The 18,970-nt window shown below is 42.3% G+C and overlaps 1 protein-coding gene across 1 annotated transcript in view; it reads left to right on the plus strand.

Annotated features, from left to right (window-relative positions):
• Window positions 1-18,970, plus strand: part of chd7 (chromodomain helicase DNA binding protein 7) — a 74,570-nt gene that overhangs the window by 21,507 nt on the left and 34,093 nt on the right. The window contains exons 2-4 of the mRNA XM_041991783.1: window positions 27-1,624; window positions 4,532-4,866; window positions 10,446-10,909. Coding sequence (XP_041847717.1) covers window positions 148-1,624; window positions 4,532-4,866; window positions 10,446-10,909 — 2,276 coding nt within the window. The 5' untranslated portion in view covers window positions 27-147. The remainder of the gene's footprint in view (window positions 1-26; window positions 1,625-4,531; window positions 4,867-10,445; window positions 10,910-18,970) is intronic.

Here is an 18,970-nt window from a genome sequence, read left to right on the forward strand (position 1 = left end):
TTTGTCTTTCTTGTCTGTCTTTTCAGGAACTTTGATGATAACTATGGAGTAGAAAGCTTCGAATCAGCAGCTACCTGATTAGCTCTTCACTGGACAACACACATCCCTCCATCCAGCCCCCTCCATCTGTGGGCCCACCACCCAGCCATGGCGGACCCAGCGATGTTGAGCTTATTTGGGGATGATGCAGGGCTGTTCTCAGATGGATTAGATGGTTTAGGAGACTGCTTTCCTCAACAACCAAACCCTGGCCAAGCCAACCCTCTGGCCCAGCAGACCAACCCCTCTCTGAACCATGAGCACCAGGGAAATCGGGGTTACCATCAGGGGATGATCCATGGTGCTGGGCCTGGCCCTGGACAGCCTAAATTGGGACAAATGTACGACCCTGGCCCCTACACAGGATATGATCAGTCTGGTGCTCCTGGAGGACGAATGATGACCCAGAATGGTCCTAGCCAAGGGCCTGCAAATGTGAACACGGCCATGAATGGCATGGCTTCCCACTACCATAATAACCCAGCTAACCCTAGTAACCCTCACCTTGGGTACCAGAGTGATGCTGGGGGAGGAGGGGGAGGTGGAGGTGGAGGTGGAGTTTGGGGCCAACAACAGCAGAGTAGATCAGCATATCAGCAGGCACCACCAGGTGGCAGCCCTAACCAGATGGGAGGCTACCAGATGTCTCAAGGCAATTATGGTGGAATGCAAGGTCCACCTACATCCAGTGCAGCTCGCATGAACCAACACTACCCTCAACAGAGCATGGCTCCCCCTCCTGCTCAGGACCCATCTCACTACTTGGGACATGTTGGGATGGGAGGATCCCAGATGAGACACCCCCAGCCTCAGTCACAACCCCAGGGCTTCCCCAACATGGCTCACACACCCCGATACCCACACTCCCCTTCCAGACAGCCTCCACACCCCCACCAGCATCAACAGGGCATGGCGCCGTTTGGGGGTGCACAGTACCCTGGCTATCAGGCCCAATATGGTGCCATAGGACCTGGGATGGGCCAGGGTGCCAATGCTAATGTCAATGCTAACACCACCCAGGCCATGGGACCAGGACAACTTGGCCAGCGGTTCAACCAGGGAACAGGTTCAGCACCAGGGCAACAGGGACAGCGATATCCCCCTGGACCACCACACCAACCCCAGCCCCATCAGACCCATTCTGCCTCAATGCAGCAGCAAGGAGGGCAGCAGGGCCAGCCTATGCACCCCCTAAACCACCCCCAGCACCCCCAAAATCTACCCCAGTCTCAAAACCAACCCCAATCTCACCTTGCCCCCCCAGCTCAGGGATCTTACCCTTCCCCTTCATCTATGTCCCCCATGCGGGTTTTGGGAGCCCCAACACCGCCTCCTCAACAGGGCAGACCCCCAAGCGCAGGACTAGCTGGGCCTCCAGATGTTGCAGGATATACAGCCCTGCAGTCTACACCCAATGCTATGACCCATGCACAGAGAACCCCCCAAACCCCCATATCAGCCCCACACCCCCAACACCAGCAGCCCCACAACATGCCACCGAATGCAGGGCAAATGTATCCTGGCATGGGGCCGCAGCGTGGTCCACAGATGGGAACAACTAGGCCTCAGCTTCAGCAGCAGCAAGGTAAGCCGCATTGTTCGTCTCATGTTGGCTTTTTTTCTGTTGTAAAAGTTTGTGCATCTTATGGCCGCCCATTCAAGAGTAAATTCATAATATCAAAAGTTTATATAAGTGGAAAACGATTAAATTAGTAGTGGAGAACTATGCATGGGGTTTCTTGACATTTGCTTCTCATACCCTCCATGTAGCATCTATAAGTAAAACAAAAAAAAATTAAATAATTCGCAAAGTATAATTTATTTCAGCAATTTGTTTTAGAAGGGAAACTAATATATAGACTCACTATATACAAAGCGAGATATGTCAAGCATTTATTTATTATTTTGATGATTATGGCTTACAGCTTATTAAAACCCAAAAATCAAAATGTCAGAAAATTAGAATAGTGTGAAAAGGTTCAATGTTGTATTCTCTAAGTGCCACACTTAGCTAATTAATCCAAAACACCAGCAAAGGACTCCTGAGGATTACAATTGTCTTAGTCTATTTCAGTAGAATTCACAATCATGGGGAAGGTTGCTGACCTGACAGTTGTGCAGAAAACCATCATTGACATCCTCCACAAGGAGGGAAAGCCTCAAAAGGTAGTTGTAAAATAAGTTGGATGCTCTCAAAGTGCTGTCTCAAAGTACCTCAATAAAAATTTGAGTGAAAGGAAAAGTGTGGGAAAAAAAAAAGGTGGAACAACCAGCAGGGACGACTGCAGCCTGGAGAAGATCATCAGGAAAAGGCCATTAAAAATGTGGGGGAGCTTCACAAGGAGTGGACTGAGGCTGGAGTTAGTGCTTCGAGAGCCACCACACAGAGGGACCCTGGACAAATCCCTCTTGTAAAGCTGCTCCTGAACAAAACACAATGCCAGAAGTGTCTTACCTGGGCTAAAGAAAAAAAGAACTGGTCTGTAGAGCAGTGGTCCAAAGAGCTGTTTTCTGATGAGCAAAATTTGCATCTCATTTGGAAATCAAGATCCAGAGTCAGGAGGAAGAATGGAGAGGCAACAATCCAAGATACTTAAAGTGCAGCATGAAGTTTCCACAGTCTGTGTTGATTTGGGAGCCATGTCGTCTGCTGGTGTTGGTCAACTGTACTTTTTTAAGTCCAGAGTCAATGCAGCTGTCTACCAGGAGATTTTAGAGCACTTCATGCTTCCTTCAGCAGAAAAGCTTTGTGGAGATACTGACTTTATTTTCCATCAGGACTTGGCACCTGCCCACACTGCCAAAAGAACCAAAACCTGGTTCAATGACCAAGAGATTACTGTGTTTGATTGGCCAGCAAACTCTCCCGACCTGAACCCCATAGAAAATCTGTGGAACATTGCCAAGAGAAAGATGAGGCACATGAGACCGAGCAATGCAGAAGAGTTGAATGCTGCTATTGGAGCATCCTGGTCTTCATTACACCCCATCAGTGCCACAGGCTGATAACATCCATGCCACATCGCATTGAGGAAGTAATGCATGCAAAAGGGGCTCAAACCAAGTACTGAGTTCATATGCATGACTATACTCTTCAGATGGTCAACATTTCTGTATTCACAATCTTTTTTGTTTTTCATTGATTTCATGTAATCCAATTTTCTGGGATTTTAATTTTTGGGTTTTCATAAGCTGTTAAACTTAATCAACAAAATTTTAATGGATAAATGCTTAAAAGATCTCACTTTGTATATAATGAAACTATATAATAGTTTGCCTATTTTAATTTGAATCACTACAATACGTTTTGCAAAATATTCTACTTTTGAGTAGGGCTGCAACTAATGACTATTCTGATGGTCGATTAGTCACCGACTATTAAACGACTAGTTGACCAATCGGATTATGTATCTCCTGATTATTATAAATGGATCTTATTTCACTTTCAGCTTTGAAATTTTGCATAAGGTTAAGTCCGACATGCCTCCTCTTTAAATGTTCGAGCATTGCAGACGTACTTCCATGATACACAAAGTCCGCTTAACAAATCTCACATGTATTTAATTTATTTTCTAAGTTTAACGTGAAGTTATCCCAGACTTTTGACATTCTCCGCCGCCGTTTTCTTCCCTAGTCCGCCACCATATTTTTCCCCTGGCAGACTTCACTGCGCATGTGCAACTCTCAGCAGAGATAAAAAAAGAAGACGATGTCTCACTCTGTATTTTTTTTCCCCACTTTGCGCATTTGCATTGTGCAACTCTCAGCAGAGATATGATTAGAAGACGATGTCTCACTTTTTCTTTTTTTTACCTACAATAGTCGACGGCTAAATTCGTTGTCGACAATACGACTAATCGTTGCAGCCCTACTTTTAAGTTTCACCTGTAAATCCAAAACCTAGCTGGTAGAGTTGCTTTGGATTAGACAGATGGTTGACAACATGACACCATGGTGCCTTCAGAATTTGCGTTCACACCCTTTGTGTTACGATGGTGGAAAAGAGAAGAGTAAAGGTATATTAGGACCAGTACTAATATTTAAAGAAAGAAAAGCTTTTTTTTTGCCTTGAGTGCTCTGCTCACTGGGTAAGATGATTCAGCATTCCCATCTCAGTGCTGGAGATATGTTTAGGTGCAGCGATGATGCCTGAATAAATTCTGATATATTTGTATTCAGATATATATTTTATATATTTTGTATATCCACTCTGTTTGAGTTTGCTGAAATATGTAATTAAGTTTAATTTTAAATTTTGAATTCCATCCTTTGTCTTCCTCTCTTAACTGAATATAAAATTATCTTAATTATTTTTAAAACCATCTTGTTGCTCTACCTCTGTGTTTCTTGATATAGTATAATAATTTTTTATGGATTTGTTGACAAGAATATAGGACTGGCTGGATTTCAGTATGTAGGGGTGATCAGTAAGTAAAATGCATCAGTCACTTTTGCTGTTGAACCTCATTTAACTTTTTGTCTCTCTTTCAAGGGCCCCATGAAGCCCCAGTCACACAGGGGGGAGACCAGCGTCTGCTCCAAGCCCAGCAACAGGCCTCTCGAAGCGGGCAGCCCATGCAGCCTGCTTCCATGGGTTTCCAGGGTCCTCTTATGGGTCAACATGGATCCCCTGCCCCAAACCAGGGCTTAGCACCGCCCACCCAGAACACTCAACCACAGCACACACATTTGCCCGGACACCCTCATCACTTGCAGAGCACGCCCCCTCCCCCCAACCAGGCCTCCCACTCATGGGCACCTCCGCCTCTCGCCTCCCACCCGCTCTCCTCACCCCCTCTTACCCCACAGAAAGTGCCTCACATACAGGTGAGTCTCCATCAAACAGCAGCTTTGATGTGGTAAAACTGCTGCAAGTCTGAGAGCGATCAAGACTACGTGCATTTGTTTTTGTGTGTGGGTGTGTGTTTATTTTTCATGTGGGTGGGGGAATTGTGTGTTTGGAGTCTGAAGGAAGTGTGTGTGTGCATGTTCATAAATGTGTGTACATGACATTTGAGAACACAGCAGTGTATTGGGCACTGGATCACTGGGGTTTTATGTGTGTGTGTTATTCATATCGTTGTGTGTTCTTTACCTTTTGTGTCTGCTTCTGTTGGTCTTGTGTGTGGTTGCATTTCCGTATGTGTGTGGGGAAATGGATTTTTGCAGCTGTTTGCTTCCTGTGCGCTGCATATCCTGAGACATGTGTGCAACACACACATGCACACACACACAGAGGCGCCACCAGCATAATCTCTCCTCGCTCTTGCTCCCACTCTCCCCCCTCCTCTGTAGAGGAAACCTCCCTTCCGGTCTCCCTCCTCCCCGTCTCCTCTCTTTCCGCTCTCTCCAGTTGTCTGTCTGTCTCAATGTTTGTCTTATTCGTTTCAGTGGGGTCATTACTAAGTTAATAGTGGGGGTGGGGGGGGGTCCATAATAGTTAGGGGTATAGGGTATAGAAAAAAGATCTCAACAGAGGGTAGTCTAGGATCTCTAGCAAAGAAGAAAAGAAGGCTGGTGGGAAGAAGTTAGCAGTTCATAATGCTAACAACCATAACTATGTGTGCGAGCATGCACAGTTGCCTTTGCTCTTGTCACGTGATCTCGCCTTCCATTAGCTTGTTTTGTTGCTCAAAGCCCCCTTTCTCCACTGACCCATTCATACACAATAGCAGCCCTGTGGCCACACACAAACATACACACAGAGCTAGTCCCCTCTTTCTCTCGACACTGCTCCCCTACCCTCGCCTATTACTCCCCACCTCTAAGACTGCATCACTGTGTTCCTGGGTTGACATTTCAGCCGTCACACTTAATTTATCCAGTACTCCTGACCTAGATGCCAGGTTGACTGGTGAGTCCCGGTTCTCGCCTGGGTGCTCTGCATGCACTGTCCTCACTTTAGCTGCAGGCCTGGCAGTCCCCGTTATTACGCACACACATATATAGAAAAGCAGCAGTAGTGTGCTGTGGGAAGGTGAATCTGTCTTGGAGAAATTGAAGAGCCTAACTGGAGGAGTAAGACGTGTGTGTGTGTGTGTGTCTGTGGCACACAATTGAGTTCTCATCATGCACTTGTTAGAAAGAGCCACACACATCAAGCTAGTCAGTTATGATGACTGTATGTCTGGTACTCTAAGCTCCATCTGTTCACTAAGCATGGTTATTACATGCACGCGCGCACACACACGCAAGTGTGCCGTTGTCAGCAGCTCAAGGTCATAGCTGTGGTGGAGTGCTGTGCTTTGACCTTTATTCTACATCTCACACACACACACACACACACAATGTTGCGTGCAGCACTCTGCTTGACATATAACATGCTCATGTCGTCCCTCCCCCTCCCATTCCCGCAGTCAGCGAACTGCTATACCATTTAGCCCACTAAGATGCTCTAGCTTCGAGGAATTTTCTCTCTACGCTCAGTTGTCTGCCATTTGTGCTGATTTCAACAAATGGAAAATGTGTATCACCAGTTGGACTTGGTGCTTATTTTTTACTCTAGTTAAATGAAATTTGTGTTGGTTCAGTAGCCAGCGTCCAGGAAATATTAAACAGCCTTACACGTTATTTCCCTTTATTTTCCCTCGTCTAAGTATTGTTTTATTTCTTCTGGAACTGGACATCCACCATCTTTGGATGTTAAGATGAACAAGTCATGAATGTTGTCAAAGTCATCTACAGAGTCACAACAGATCAGTTGTACTTCATCTTGTTCTGAGAGACGTTACCTTACAGCTGGATGGCACAAACTCCTTTTCAAGGTAGTCATCGCCTTGTGGTTTCATCCGTTTTGGTGGGAAATTAACTTTGGCTGCCTTGTAAGATTTTTTTTGTTGTGAACAGAGATGGCTCAATGTCAGATTCCTGACTGGAGGAATAAAAATCATTGAAGTGAGACACAATGAATTGTAGCTTGTATAATTCATTACAACACTGGTTTTCAGTAGATCATGTAACTCATTTTACCTCTTCAGCTGTGCATCATCTAGTAGACGGATTCTACCACACCAGCAATAAAGGCTGTCACATACTCTACCAGAATTGTTTTCTTGTTCCGAGAAGTATTGTGTGATTGGTTGGACATCTGAGTTGAGCATAGTTAACGCAGAAAAGCGGGAAGTTGTCACTTTCGCATGTCTGCTGATGTCAGGCTGAATGGATAGTTTTAACTAACTGCGGGTCAAGGTGAAAAAGTACGAAAATGAATACAACATGTGGTATATTACGGCACGGACACCGCTGCGTGTCAACCTCATCCTGCCACGAACATAGTTTCTCGTTAAGTATTTAATCAGCAAGTCAATTGTTCATTGCACATAAATACACAGAAAGCTTCTCGTAGAGTATGAGTCGACTGGACCAAAACAAACTTTATTTCTTGTTCTTACGGCCTTGAGAGAAGAAAGTTCTTACTTCTTGCAGAGTATGTAACAAGCTTAACACTAGAGGAACTTGTGCAGGATGTACAATATGTATATAAAGTAGTAACAACACAGCATTAAATTGTCTGTCATCAGTCATATTTAGTGTTTTTGTTGAGTTTATAATGTTGGCACATTTTTGGGCTTTGAGGAGTCAAATAGATACCTGCAGAGACAGATCTCCATTTACACTTTTCCTGCAGCTCTCCCTGTTCTTCAAACAGGTTACAAAACTGAGGTGCACTGCCCGCAAAAAGGCACCAAATCAGCAGGTGTGCCAAGTGCTGTGACATCATTTTTGTCCACTGCAAGGTCAAGAACAACTAGTATAAACTTTACATTAATCAGCTACTCACAAACGAATCACAACCCTACTTTCTTTTAGTTTACAACTTGCAGTGGCTGACGCAGCTTTACAGTTTTTTCCTTTTCAAAACCTATGTTCCTAATTTAAGCTCTGACTTTGTAACAAGAGCTCACTCAGCTGGAGGTTTTAAAGATTTTTGCCTTTTGAGGAAAAAAGAAGGGAATTGACTTTCAAATGCAATTTTTCTTGAGGTACATTCAAACTCAGATTTAAGGAGTGCCCACTCCTTCAGTAGAGGGTTGTATAAATGTCTGGTGTTTATACTAAATAACTTCTGAATGGAAAAGATTTTCATATTAGGTCTAACATCTATTTTCTGTTGTGCTCATATGCCCCTTAATGTTCCTAATGTTAATACATTAATTTCTTTCAGAGTTTAGATGTAATGTTTAATTACAGCTTAAATGTGGTTTGGCAGTATGAATGAATTTGAATTATTTGCATATAGACAAATTATCATTTGTGGAGTGTTTTTGACTCAGTTAAAGGATCTTGGAAATTATAGTTTGGTTACTTCAGTTAATGTTTGTCATTTGTCTGAGCTAGTGTTGAAAATATTAAAAGCTTCACAAAGATCTGTCATCAGTGTTGAAGAATAATTGCATACTTGAGGAAGTCCATCCAATATCATTAAGCCTTTACTGGCAGAATGACAGAATGTCTGACCTTTGAACGTCTCTGCAAGGCAGAAGTCATAGTTTTATTTTTCCTAGAAATTAAAAGTAAACCACAAATTGTTAACCAGCACTGAGACAGTTTTCTTTAACACATTGTCTATTAGGATTAGATGTATTTTAAGATATTGTGCAGAATTTGTGTGTAATAGGAAGCGGCAAAACAAACAGATTAGGGTTGATTTCAGCACAAACCGGTTGGGTTTCGTTCGTTGGATCAAAATACAGTACATAAGTGTGACTGGTCACACAGCAGAAAGGAGCTTGATGGATATAATGAAAGACTGAATGTTGGAAAAAACATTTCTTCTGGAGTTTCTGCATGTGGGATGGTCATATTAGCCACCCAGCTATCTCTATAAATTTTTGTCTTTAAGTTACTCCTTATATTTAAAATGCATTTTGGTGGTGGGTGGTCAAGGTAAAAAAATGATGAAAGCTTCTATTATAGAACATGATTTAAAACGACATTAGAGAAGGCAACAACGAGGTAAATTCACACTGCACCACACCGAACCTGACACAGCAATTGGGCGTTCATGTGTGCGTGTGTGTGCGCACACTCAATTGTGTATACACTGTGTGTCTCTATTGTCATCCGTGTGATTGATTATCTAAGAAGCTTGGCAGGAGGACAGATTTATCTCTTGGCACCACATCTCCCTCAACATCTCTCTCTCTCTCGATCTTTCTGCCACTGTCTCTCTATCCCTGAGCTTCCCTCCCTTCCCCCCCTATTTGTGCGTCTAAATGGCTCAGTTTACGTGTGTGTCAGCAGGTGTTTGTGTGCAGAGGTTTGTGTGATGTGACCTTGCAGCACTTCAGTGTTTGTGTGTACATTAGCATTCCTCTGATGGAAGTGAACTTTTAGAGATGGCACCCCAACTCTTTCTTCCTCCACGTGAACACACTATTCTGAGTGTGTGTGTGTGTGTGTGTGTGTACACGTAGTGGACTGCTTCTGTAAACTTGCTGATACTTATATACACACACACACTACATTGACACACTTACGCACGCACACACACACAAGCGTGTACATGTTACACATGCACATGAGTGCACTCTCAAAGGCATAGCGTCTCTTGCTGTCGTATGATACGCACACACATGCACACACATGCTCCCTAGCTGTGCCTTTTTGAAGTATGGAGATAATTTATTCGTGTCATGATGCCTGATTTCCCATCTGCTACTGGGACCCTGAGCAGCTGGAGAGAGAGAAAGCGGGAGGGAGGCAGGGCTGGAAGAGAGGAAGAGGGAGGAGAGGCAGCTGGAGAGGCTTGCAACAGCTGGTAACCAGTTTCCTGTCACAGAAAGCTTACTTGGGAGCAAAGAAGAGATGTGGGGGGGGGCTGAAAAGGAGCACAGAAATAGGATTTGGTCTGCAGGAGAGCCAAGGAGGAAAAATGAGGTGTCAGCCAGTTTGTTTACTAAGGTTAGCCTGCTTGAGGTGGGGGAAGGTGAGGTGGAAACTGTAGCAATGGGCGAGTTGAGGATAGGGAGGAGATGGCAGCCTTACTTATGGATGGATGGATCCCTTTTCCCTCTCTTCCCCCTCCTCTGTATCTGTGGTCTGGCATTACTGAGTGATTCAGCCCCCACTTTGCAGAAACTGTATTGCTTTTGAGTGACAGGTCGGTTTGGGAAACCATTGTAGAAGTAGAACATCAGCAGACACATTTCACAACACGTGACAGATTTATTTTTAATATGATTAATTTTCAAGCTGATATTAATACAAATATAGTTGCAAATAATTCTGATTATTTCACCAGCAGTCGCCACTGTTTTCTTTTTTTTTTTTTTTTTTTTTTTTTTTTTATAATTGGCCATTTATGTGGAAAATAAATGCAGTCTGAGAACTTTAATTTAAAATGTTATTATATTTTATTTAGAGTTTCTAAATAACTCAGTGTATCGTCTTTCTCCATCTTCCAGCATTCCCCCTCAGACCTGTCAGGTGATGCCTCAATGATGGTTCTTGACAGGCCAACGGTCGGTGCTGGAGCCCCCAGCCAGCCTATCAGCACAGAGAAGCCTACCGACCAGGAGACCAAGCCAAAAAAGAAGAAGAAAAAGAAAGCAAAAGTAGTTGGAGAGGAAGAAGATGGAGGCAAGAAGACGGCAAAGGAAATAACAGAGGAAGACGTAAAGTCAGCATTTCCTGGAACAGGAAGTGATGCAGGTGAACAGGTTACTGGCACAGGAATTATAGAAGGAAGTTCACCACCGGTGGAGGACAAGAAAAAGCGGAAAAAGAAACCAAAGGAGAAGGTGGAGGGCAAGGAGCCCAAAGAGCCCAAGACCCCGAAAACACCCAAAACACCCAAGACTCCCAAAGAGCCCAAGGAGAAGAAAGCCAAGAGCACCACGCCTAAGGCAAAGACTCCCAAGAAAACCAGGTAGGAGCAGCATGACGTCATTCGCTGTGCATGCTTGTTGTTGACGGATATCAGTGGACAGAAAACACTGCATGTCATACACTGGGTGAAACTAGATGCCTCTTTAGCTGATGTGGACCCTTCTTGGTAAAGGGAGGTGATAAACCACTAAGTGGGGGTGTTACATTTTATGTGTTTATATTCTAAAATAAAAATTCAAGAGCTGAGCAGCTCTGATGGGAACCAGTGGTTGGGGACACAACTTAATGACATTAAATTTATATCTAATCAGCAAAGCATGCATCACATCTTATGTGTATTTTCAAAATGATGAAGTCTGTTTGGTGCAGCAATGAAATTAGCTGAATATCTACGTTTTATCAGATGTTACTGAGTCCTATTGAGACCATACATACATAACACTCTCGATCCATCACTCATGTGACCAACCAGGAGGAACTGAAAGGGTCACAACCTCTGAGCTGTGAACTGCCACACTGTGTTTATATGAGTGTGATCACAGAGCTTGGTGAAGCATAGAGTACAGGCTTTGAGATCAAGGGATCAATCACAATTTCATATTTTTCTCCTACGCGCTTATCTGTAGAGTTTTTGGTCATTATTTACATTTCTATACCTTTTGGGAGTTATTTTATAAAACATAACTAAACCAGTATGCTTGAGTGGCCGATTTATAGAATGCTAGTCAGTATTTCTGTTTGCAGGCAAGTGAATGTGGAACTGAGTCAAAATACACCAGTGGTAACAACCATGAACATACCTGTACTTCCTTGTGTGGTAGACTTTGCAGTCAGTTTAGTTCTTTCCATTGTTGCTAGTAAGTAGAATAAAATGATGGCTTAATTAAAGGACTTGTTTATAAACTACAGTTGTTTGAAATATTTGGGTAGTCATTGTTTTTACCTGTAGTATGTGTCGCTCTGAGCTCGTTGTTTGAAGAATCTGGTAGGATTCCAATGGCCGAGCCAAGCTAACCACAGTTTTAAATGCGAATTTTCACCTTAAAGAAAAAAATGACATGTTTGATTAAATGCTACACTTGAGGATTTTGTACATGCTGTCACTTTTGCATCAGACTGTTTTTCCAGCAAGGTCGGTTGGTTCTGTATACACAAACATCTGCTCTTTGAAATGTTGACTGTTAAACATATTTTCCTGCATGTGGTTTGATATTTTAACATTAATATGACAGTACACGGGGAGATATGAATGCTTTAGACCCCAGTGCAGAATATTGAGTTGTTTGGTTGAACTTGAAGTTCTTATCAGTTATTGTCTATCACCTTGAGTTCACTTTGTTTACACTACTCTCTAGTCTTATCCCAGCACTTTTCACTCTTCCTCTGAGCTGTTATCACATTTCTCTTTTCACCTCTCTGTGCAGCACACCTCAAGTCCTGTTGTTTGTCAAATTCATCATTTACTCTGCGTATGTTGATGCTTTTTGACGTTCCTCAGCCTCTGATCGGAGGAGTTGGGCAGAGCTAAAGGGTGTTTTTTTTTTTCTATGAGAAGCTCAGCAGTTGTATCATTGTGAGGCTGGAAACTTGATCGGACTGAGGAATGTGTCGGGACGGCCCCCATCTTGCTCTCACCCTCTGTCCTCCAGTCTTACTCGTCTCTCTCTTTCCTCTCGGCCCCTTTTATCCCAAGGAAGGAGGCGGGCAACCGCAGGCAGGGGGGCAGTGCCGGGGGAAGGTTGGGTGGGTGGGTGTGTATACATGCGCCGGCCACTGAAAGAGTCGGGGTGGGGAAATGAGGGGGCTGGCGTTTTGTGTGTGCATGCATTTCTTGGGGGAGGGGTCCTCAGTAATCTTTGTGGCAGAAAATGGCGTCTAATGATAATGAGGGCCACGCTGCTGACCAGTCCACAGCCACAACCATGTGTGAGAGGGCAGAGGAAATGTGGGGGTGGGGAGTCCATTCTCAACCCTGTGTGTGTTGGTAAACTAAACTAGCTCTTATCTGTTGTCAGGCTTTCCTCCATCTTGAGTGGAGCTCCCAGGTTAATTTAGCATAATAATGGCTGCTGGTCATTCACTGCTACTCTAAAATGGTGGACTTCAGCAATCACCCAACTATCTTCTCTTATACCCTTTATACTTTCCTCATTGTCCCCCTCCCTCCAAGCCCACCTCTTCCTGGTAAAGAGAAGCATATCCTTTTTATATTTTCTTCTCTTCCATTCTCCCCATCTTTCCTCTTCCTCTCTTTCTTTCTAATTTAAGCCAAAGACTGAGGATTAAAGTTGTCTTGAGCACATAAGCAAAACCACAGTTAATCTCCATTTTTTTTTTTTTTTTTTTAGAAATTTGGCCTGAGTCTTATGAAGTTAAGGCCTACATTAGTCACAGCTCATTCTCCATAGGCAAAAACTACAGCATGTCTTGAGGTCTTTCATTAAGTGTGCTTTTAATGATGATACATAATTTGATGGGTTTACAGTTTAACTACATTTCAAGTATTTAACTTTGTTTTTCCTGTAATGCTTTAACAGCCGGATTTCCTCACTAAATCTGATGAATTGTTACTGTTAAACTTAAGATAAGTGCTTCATTTAACAAGCGTTAAAGACTTCAAACAAAGTGTCTCACTTGTACAGAAAAACCTCTTCAAGGACAACCAACATATATGTTCCATTGCATTTTGGGGTAAATTTTTGTGATTTCCATCAGTGGGTGGGGAAATAAGCCCCAAAGCTCAGGAGTCTTTCTTGTGGGCTTCTACCACCCCACTGTAAGTTTTCTCTCTGCTCTTTGTATTTGTATCTCTTTGTGAACAAATAAACCACCACAGAGAAGACTAGAGGTTTTTGCTTAATCAGTATAACTGGGATCTACAGAAGGTGCTTTTCACTTGTGTTCATTTGCTTGTTTTTGACATCAATCTTTTCTGATTTCTGACAATTTGCATGCTGTTTTATAATTTTTTTTGTATATATTGTTTTTTTGCCTTGGCTGTGAGGTGTGCTGTTTTTTTTTGTTTGTTTTTTGTACCCAGATATTTAGTTATTTGTTAGCTGCTACATAATTGTGTGTTCTTGATTGACACTGAAGATACGTCTAAAAGTGCCGAGATTCCTTAAGTCCAGCAGTTTTTAGTTTTACATAGTTGTGTTCAGAAACAGTTTGAAAGAGATCACTTATGTTGACTTCATATAACTAAAGATGTGTCCCCAAACCTTGCCTGAATTGCAAGATTAACCTGCACAGTCCAACTTGTTCTTAATGAAGATAGAAAAAATACAAATCTCAGATGTGTTAATTGCTGGTGGTTTCAGTTGTCCAGGACACAATGTACGCAGGTGGGTGTGAGTGATGTGGAGAGAATCAGGTGGTTTGCTTGCCCAGTCAGCTTGCTCTTTTCCTTTGACCTTGCCTCCTCTCTCCAGCCTCCTAGTCCCTCACTGTCTCCATCTCTCTGTCTACCTCTCTCAGAGGAAGTACATCTATAAATAACACTGCTCTCAGCTGCCACACCCTTCTGTGTGTATGTGCATGCATGCTTGCGTGTGTGTGCAGGGGTGATTTGTTTGCAGTACACACAAAGAAGTGAAATGCATGCAGGCACCTTGCTTTGTGCATGTCTGCAGACGTTTGTGCAAATACAGCACTTTCTGAACACACAGATATTCTTGCGTGTGTGCTGCCTTATGGCTCCCTTATTTTTTTTATTTTATTTTTTTTTTTATTATTGAGCAGAGGAGGGGTTATAGGGCTTCAGTGTTGTGACTCACCACAGCAGCAGGTGTCCCTTATACCCAACCCCTCTTCATTTTTGTGTTCATCTTGTCTCTGTCACTCTCCATGTTTAACTCCAATGCTCCCTTGCTGTCTGTCCTTTTACTCAGATTTGAAAGGATCGTCTCAGCTTCCCTCTCCATATTGCACATAGTGCCCCACAGCTGACTAGCATGAGTGAATGGTATGTTATACGCCCATGAGTTTACAGCAGAGTGAATGGGAAGGAAGATGAGGGAGGAGCTAAAGTGCACACCTGGATAGCACTGAGTCGGACTAACCTTATATGAAGATGTTATGTGACGATTGCCAGTTTGGCTCTGATTTCATAACTTTTACCCATAATTCTATCTGTTTTTTTCCAACATGATTACATTAGTAGTCATCTCACCTACAATCAGACCTACTTGAAAATACCATGATTTCTCTCCAGAGTAATAAGTTTTTAAGAAAAACCTTCTCTTGTCATTGGTTTTAACTGATGATGCTATTAAAATATTTGATACACAATGTTATGTAGTATAATATGTAGTTTACTTTGTTTTGTTACTCATTATTTGACATTATAATCTTATTGTTTTTTTTTTAATTTATTTATTTTTTGCTGCAAGTGGTTTAAAATGACAAGTCAGTTATTTTTAGACTATATAGAGCTTGCTTACAGAACAGGATGAGGTTGTGTTACACAACACATCCTGTAGAAAATGTTAAAGTAGAAATTAAGCTGCTTGCTTTAAAGTTAATGAAACCAATCAATATTCTTTTTAGGACTCATCGGGTGTGTATTTTTCCATTGTCACAGCTGAGGTGTAATGCTGAGACATGGTGACTACAAGACTTCTGTCTCACTTGGTCAAAATATACTTTTGCAAATCTGTGCTGTGCATTTAATTTAATTAACAATGTTTTCATTCAAATGTGAAACTTTTGTCAGAATTTTTTAAAAATAATGTGATGAGGTGAATTTTAATATAAAATCAAGAAAATTAGTCTAACAGTTCTTTATTGTAGTTTGACATTATTTATTAGAGAAAGAAGTTCTAGTTGAAAGAGAAATGTAGGGATGAGACTGAGCAAAAAGAGCTGGAGAGGTGATGGTGTAGTTGAGAAGTGAGGCCATGAAGACGCTAGGAGGAAGAGAGGGGAGAAGGCAGCCAAGTGGAGAGGAGTATGTGTGTGTGTGTGTGTGTGTGTGGCCAGATGGCTCCAGCGTGTGGCGACCAGCCAGAGGAACAGGTGCAGGTCACATGACCAGCCGTTACCACGGAGATGGTGATTGCTCTTGGCGTGAGGATGAAAGGAGAAGGGCCCCAGGGACAGAGAGGGGGTGAGAGATGGAGAGAGAGGAGTGAGCAGGAGGGAGGGAGTCACTGTGCAGGAGAGAGAGAGAGATCCAGGCATACAGTTCTGCAGAGGGCAACACAAACACACGGACGGTTCACACAAGACTAGTACATCTATCTCCTACTAACTTAGTAGGACAGATAGCTATTTATTATTTGTCTGGAAATATGATACAGAGTTGGTATTGCAAAATAAGTTAGCATGATGTTAGCTAAACTGTACGGTTGGGTTTGGAAAGCAGCTTCAGCTGTGGATCCATTTCCATGTTTGCAAATTAGCCAGCTTTGCTAATTCCCTATGCTAAAAAATCTCTAATGAAATCTTGTCACTACCCGATGTGTGTCGCCAACTGTTAGACACGCATGCGCAAGTACAGTGGGGCAACATGCATCTGTAAAACCTAGATTCTGGTTATGTATTGGCACATATGGATTTTCTAACCACCTCTATGCTAAAACATAACCCTCTTAACTAAGCAGCAACATCTTAGATTATTTGATATTATGTAGCTTTGATATAAGTCAATGCTATTTTGTGTAAGTGAGCTTTTTGGACTTGAGATGAAGTGATTATCTTTTTTTTTTACATTAGAACTATTTAGTTTAATAAAGAAAAGTGCACACAACATCATTTTAACCTTTAATGGTCCCTGGATTTGACTAAGGCTACGTTCAGACTGCAGGGCATGAGTCCGTTCACCGTTCTAATTAAATGTGACTTGTATGTGATCTCCTGTACGGACCTGATGCGCACCAAAAGTGTCCCGCATGCGTAAAAGACACGACGATGTGACAGTGAGCGTGTGCGTGGCGTCTTCGTGTTTGCGGTAACAGCAGAGCGCATGTTGCATTTAAAGTTATTGTCCAACCATAGACTGCACATTTTGAATGGCATCGTTTTAAGGAGGACATTACAAAAGAGGAGAGCCAGGTTTTTTGCCAGGGCATTTTGTGGATTTTCTTTGAGCCCTTAGTAAGCAGTTTTTGTATGATCTACTACTGTCCCACTAAAGGCCCATTTATGCTCAATGCAAAAGATGGATATGTGCATAATTGGGTCTGCTTTCTGGGCCCTTGCAGAGCTGTACCCTGGTGGACCAAATGGTGTAGTACTGCCGGAAATCACAGGGTTGAGCAATATAGCTGATTTGACTGCACTGCTTCTTTTAGTCTTTTTCTGAGAATGTACACTTTTATGATCTCCACTGTCACTATGTTGTTGTCCAAAACTGCCGTCGGAACTTGGAGGAAAACCCTGAACTCTGCACTGAAGACCTGCCCTGGTCGTCAGAAATGTTTAGATAGTTAACATCAAAGTCACATCCATGTCACTGCTGGAAAGGAGTGCAGGTTTTCCCAGTAGATCGTGGCATTACAACAAGAAATTTAGTCAGTCACCTTACATGCTGGTTGGATGTGGATGTGTTGACACTGATTGCATATGAAAAAAAAATCTATTTGAGCACCTGGATTTTCCAGCCTCAAACTGAGGTTTAAAGAATAACTTACTTCCCTGCTGCTACAGCTCGGCAGATAGATGGCAGTCCCCCAAGAAAGTTTAGAGGCCAAATCCATTTTAAAACCTTTGCTTAGGAAAACTGCAAAACTAAGCACAAATACAGAAAATACATCAGTTTCTCAATGGAAATGCATTCATTGCCTAAGTAAAATCACGTAACATTACACATCAAAATGTATAAAAAGTTAGCTTAAGACTAATGCCTGTGGAAAATACCATTGGCAAGCCGGCAGTTAGCATGTGCGAGCAGACTAAAGGGATGGAAACAACTTTGTCCATCAACAAATGTTTACCTCAACAATATTCTCTTGTATTCAGTTAAATCTTGGCTAGTATACTTACAGGCAAATGTTTTCTGGCCATAAAGAAGAACATGAAAAAAAAATCTTATTTACTCTCATATTCTGTCTGAAGTGACTGCAGGGACAAAACACACTGCTTTGCTGCAAGAAATCTCACCAGTAGAGAACCAGTGGAACAATAAAGTTTGATAATGACGTTAAAAATAACATCTATGTTTATATGTTTGTCAATATCAGGACATTCACATTGATTTCTGAAATAATTTTAAACAGGAATTTGCTTTTAAAGCACACAGGGCCTGAAAACTGAACTGTGGGAAAATCAGTGATTTGTTCATAGCAGCTCAGGGATTCAGCTCAAAATCATTAAATTAGTCTTGAGTGTAAAGGCTAAAGGTGTCGTGGATGAGATTGCGGACAGCTTGCAGCTTGTTTTTGACACGCAGCCCTTGCTTCTTCTGGGGCTCTAAGAAGTATTGTGTGATTGGTTGGATGTTTGAGGTGGGCGTTAACGTGGAAAAGAATGAAGCAGAAAGTTGTGGCTTCCACATTTCACCTGATGCAAGGCTGAATGGATAGTTTTAATGAACAGCTGATTGATGTGGTGGGAAAATACAGAAATGAAAACATGTAGGATTTAAAGACAAGGACACCGCCGTGTGCACAGCCCCGCTCCTGCCGTGGATGAAGTTTCTCATTAAATATAAAATAACCCGGTCAGCTGTGAATTGCACATAAAAACACAGACACCCCCTCGTAGTTATCCCTGTGCCGTCGCGGACAAGCTTTCATGTGGAGTATGAAATTACCAGACCAATACAAACTTTTTTTCTTGTTCTTGCAGCCCTGAGAACAAGAACAAAGTTCTCGCTTCTTGCGGAGTATGTAACAAACTTAACAGTTTCTCACTGCAAATAGTATTTAACAAATCGCTGCTGTCGGGCAAAAACCTCCTATCTTCAAAACGGTCATTTTTCAAAAAATGAAAAAAAACTAAATGGTTTTGTAATAACTGGACATAATGTCATCAAACTTTGTATTGTGTTTTAATCATATATTTTTGGTTAAATATTTGTAAAACAACAGACAGACATAGAGGGTGACCAATAGTACTGATTTATAAAGGAAAACAAAAATCACGAATTTTGGACATAGAG

Source organism: Melanotaenia boesemani, chromosome 8 (assembly GCF_017639745.1).
Source record: "Melanotaenia boesemani isolate fMelBoe1 chromosome 8, fMelBoe1.pri, whole genome shotgun sequence".
Taxonomy (NCBI): Eukaryota; Metazoa; Chordata; class Actinopteri; order Atheriniformes; family Melanotaeniidae; genus Melanotaenia; species Melanotaenia boesemani.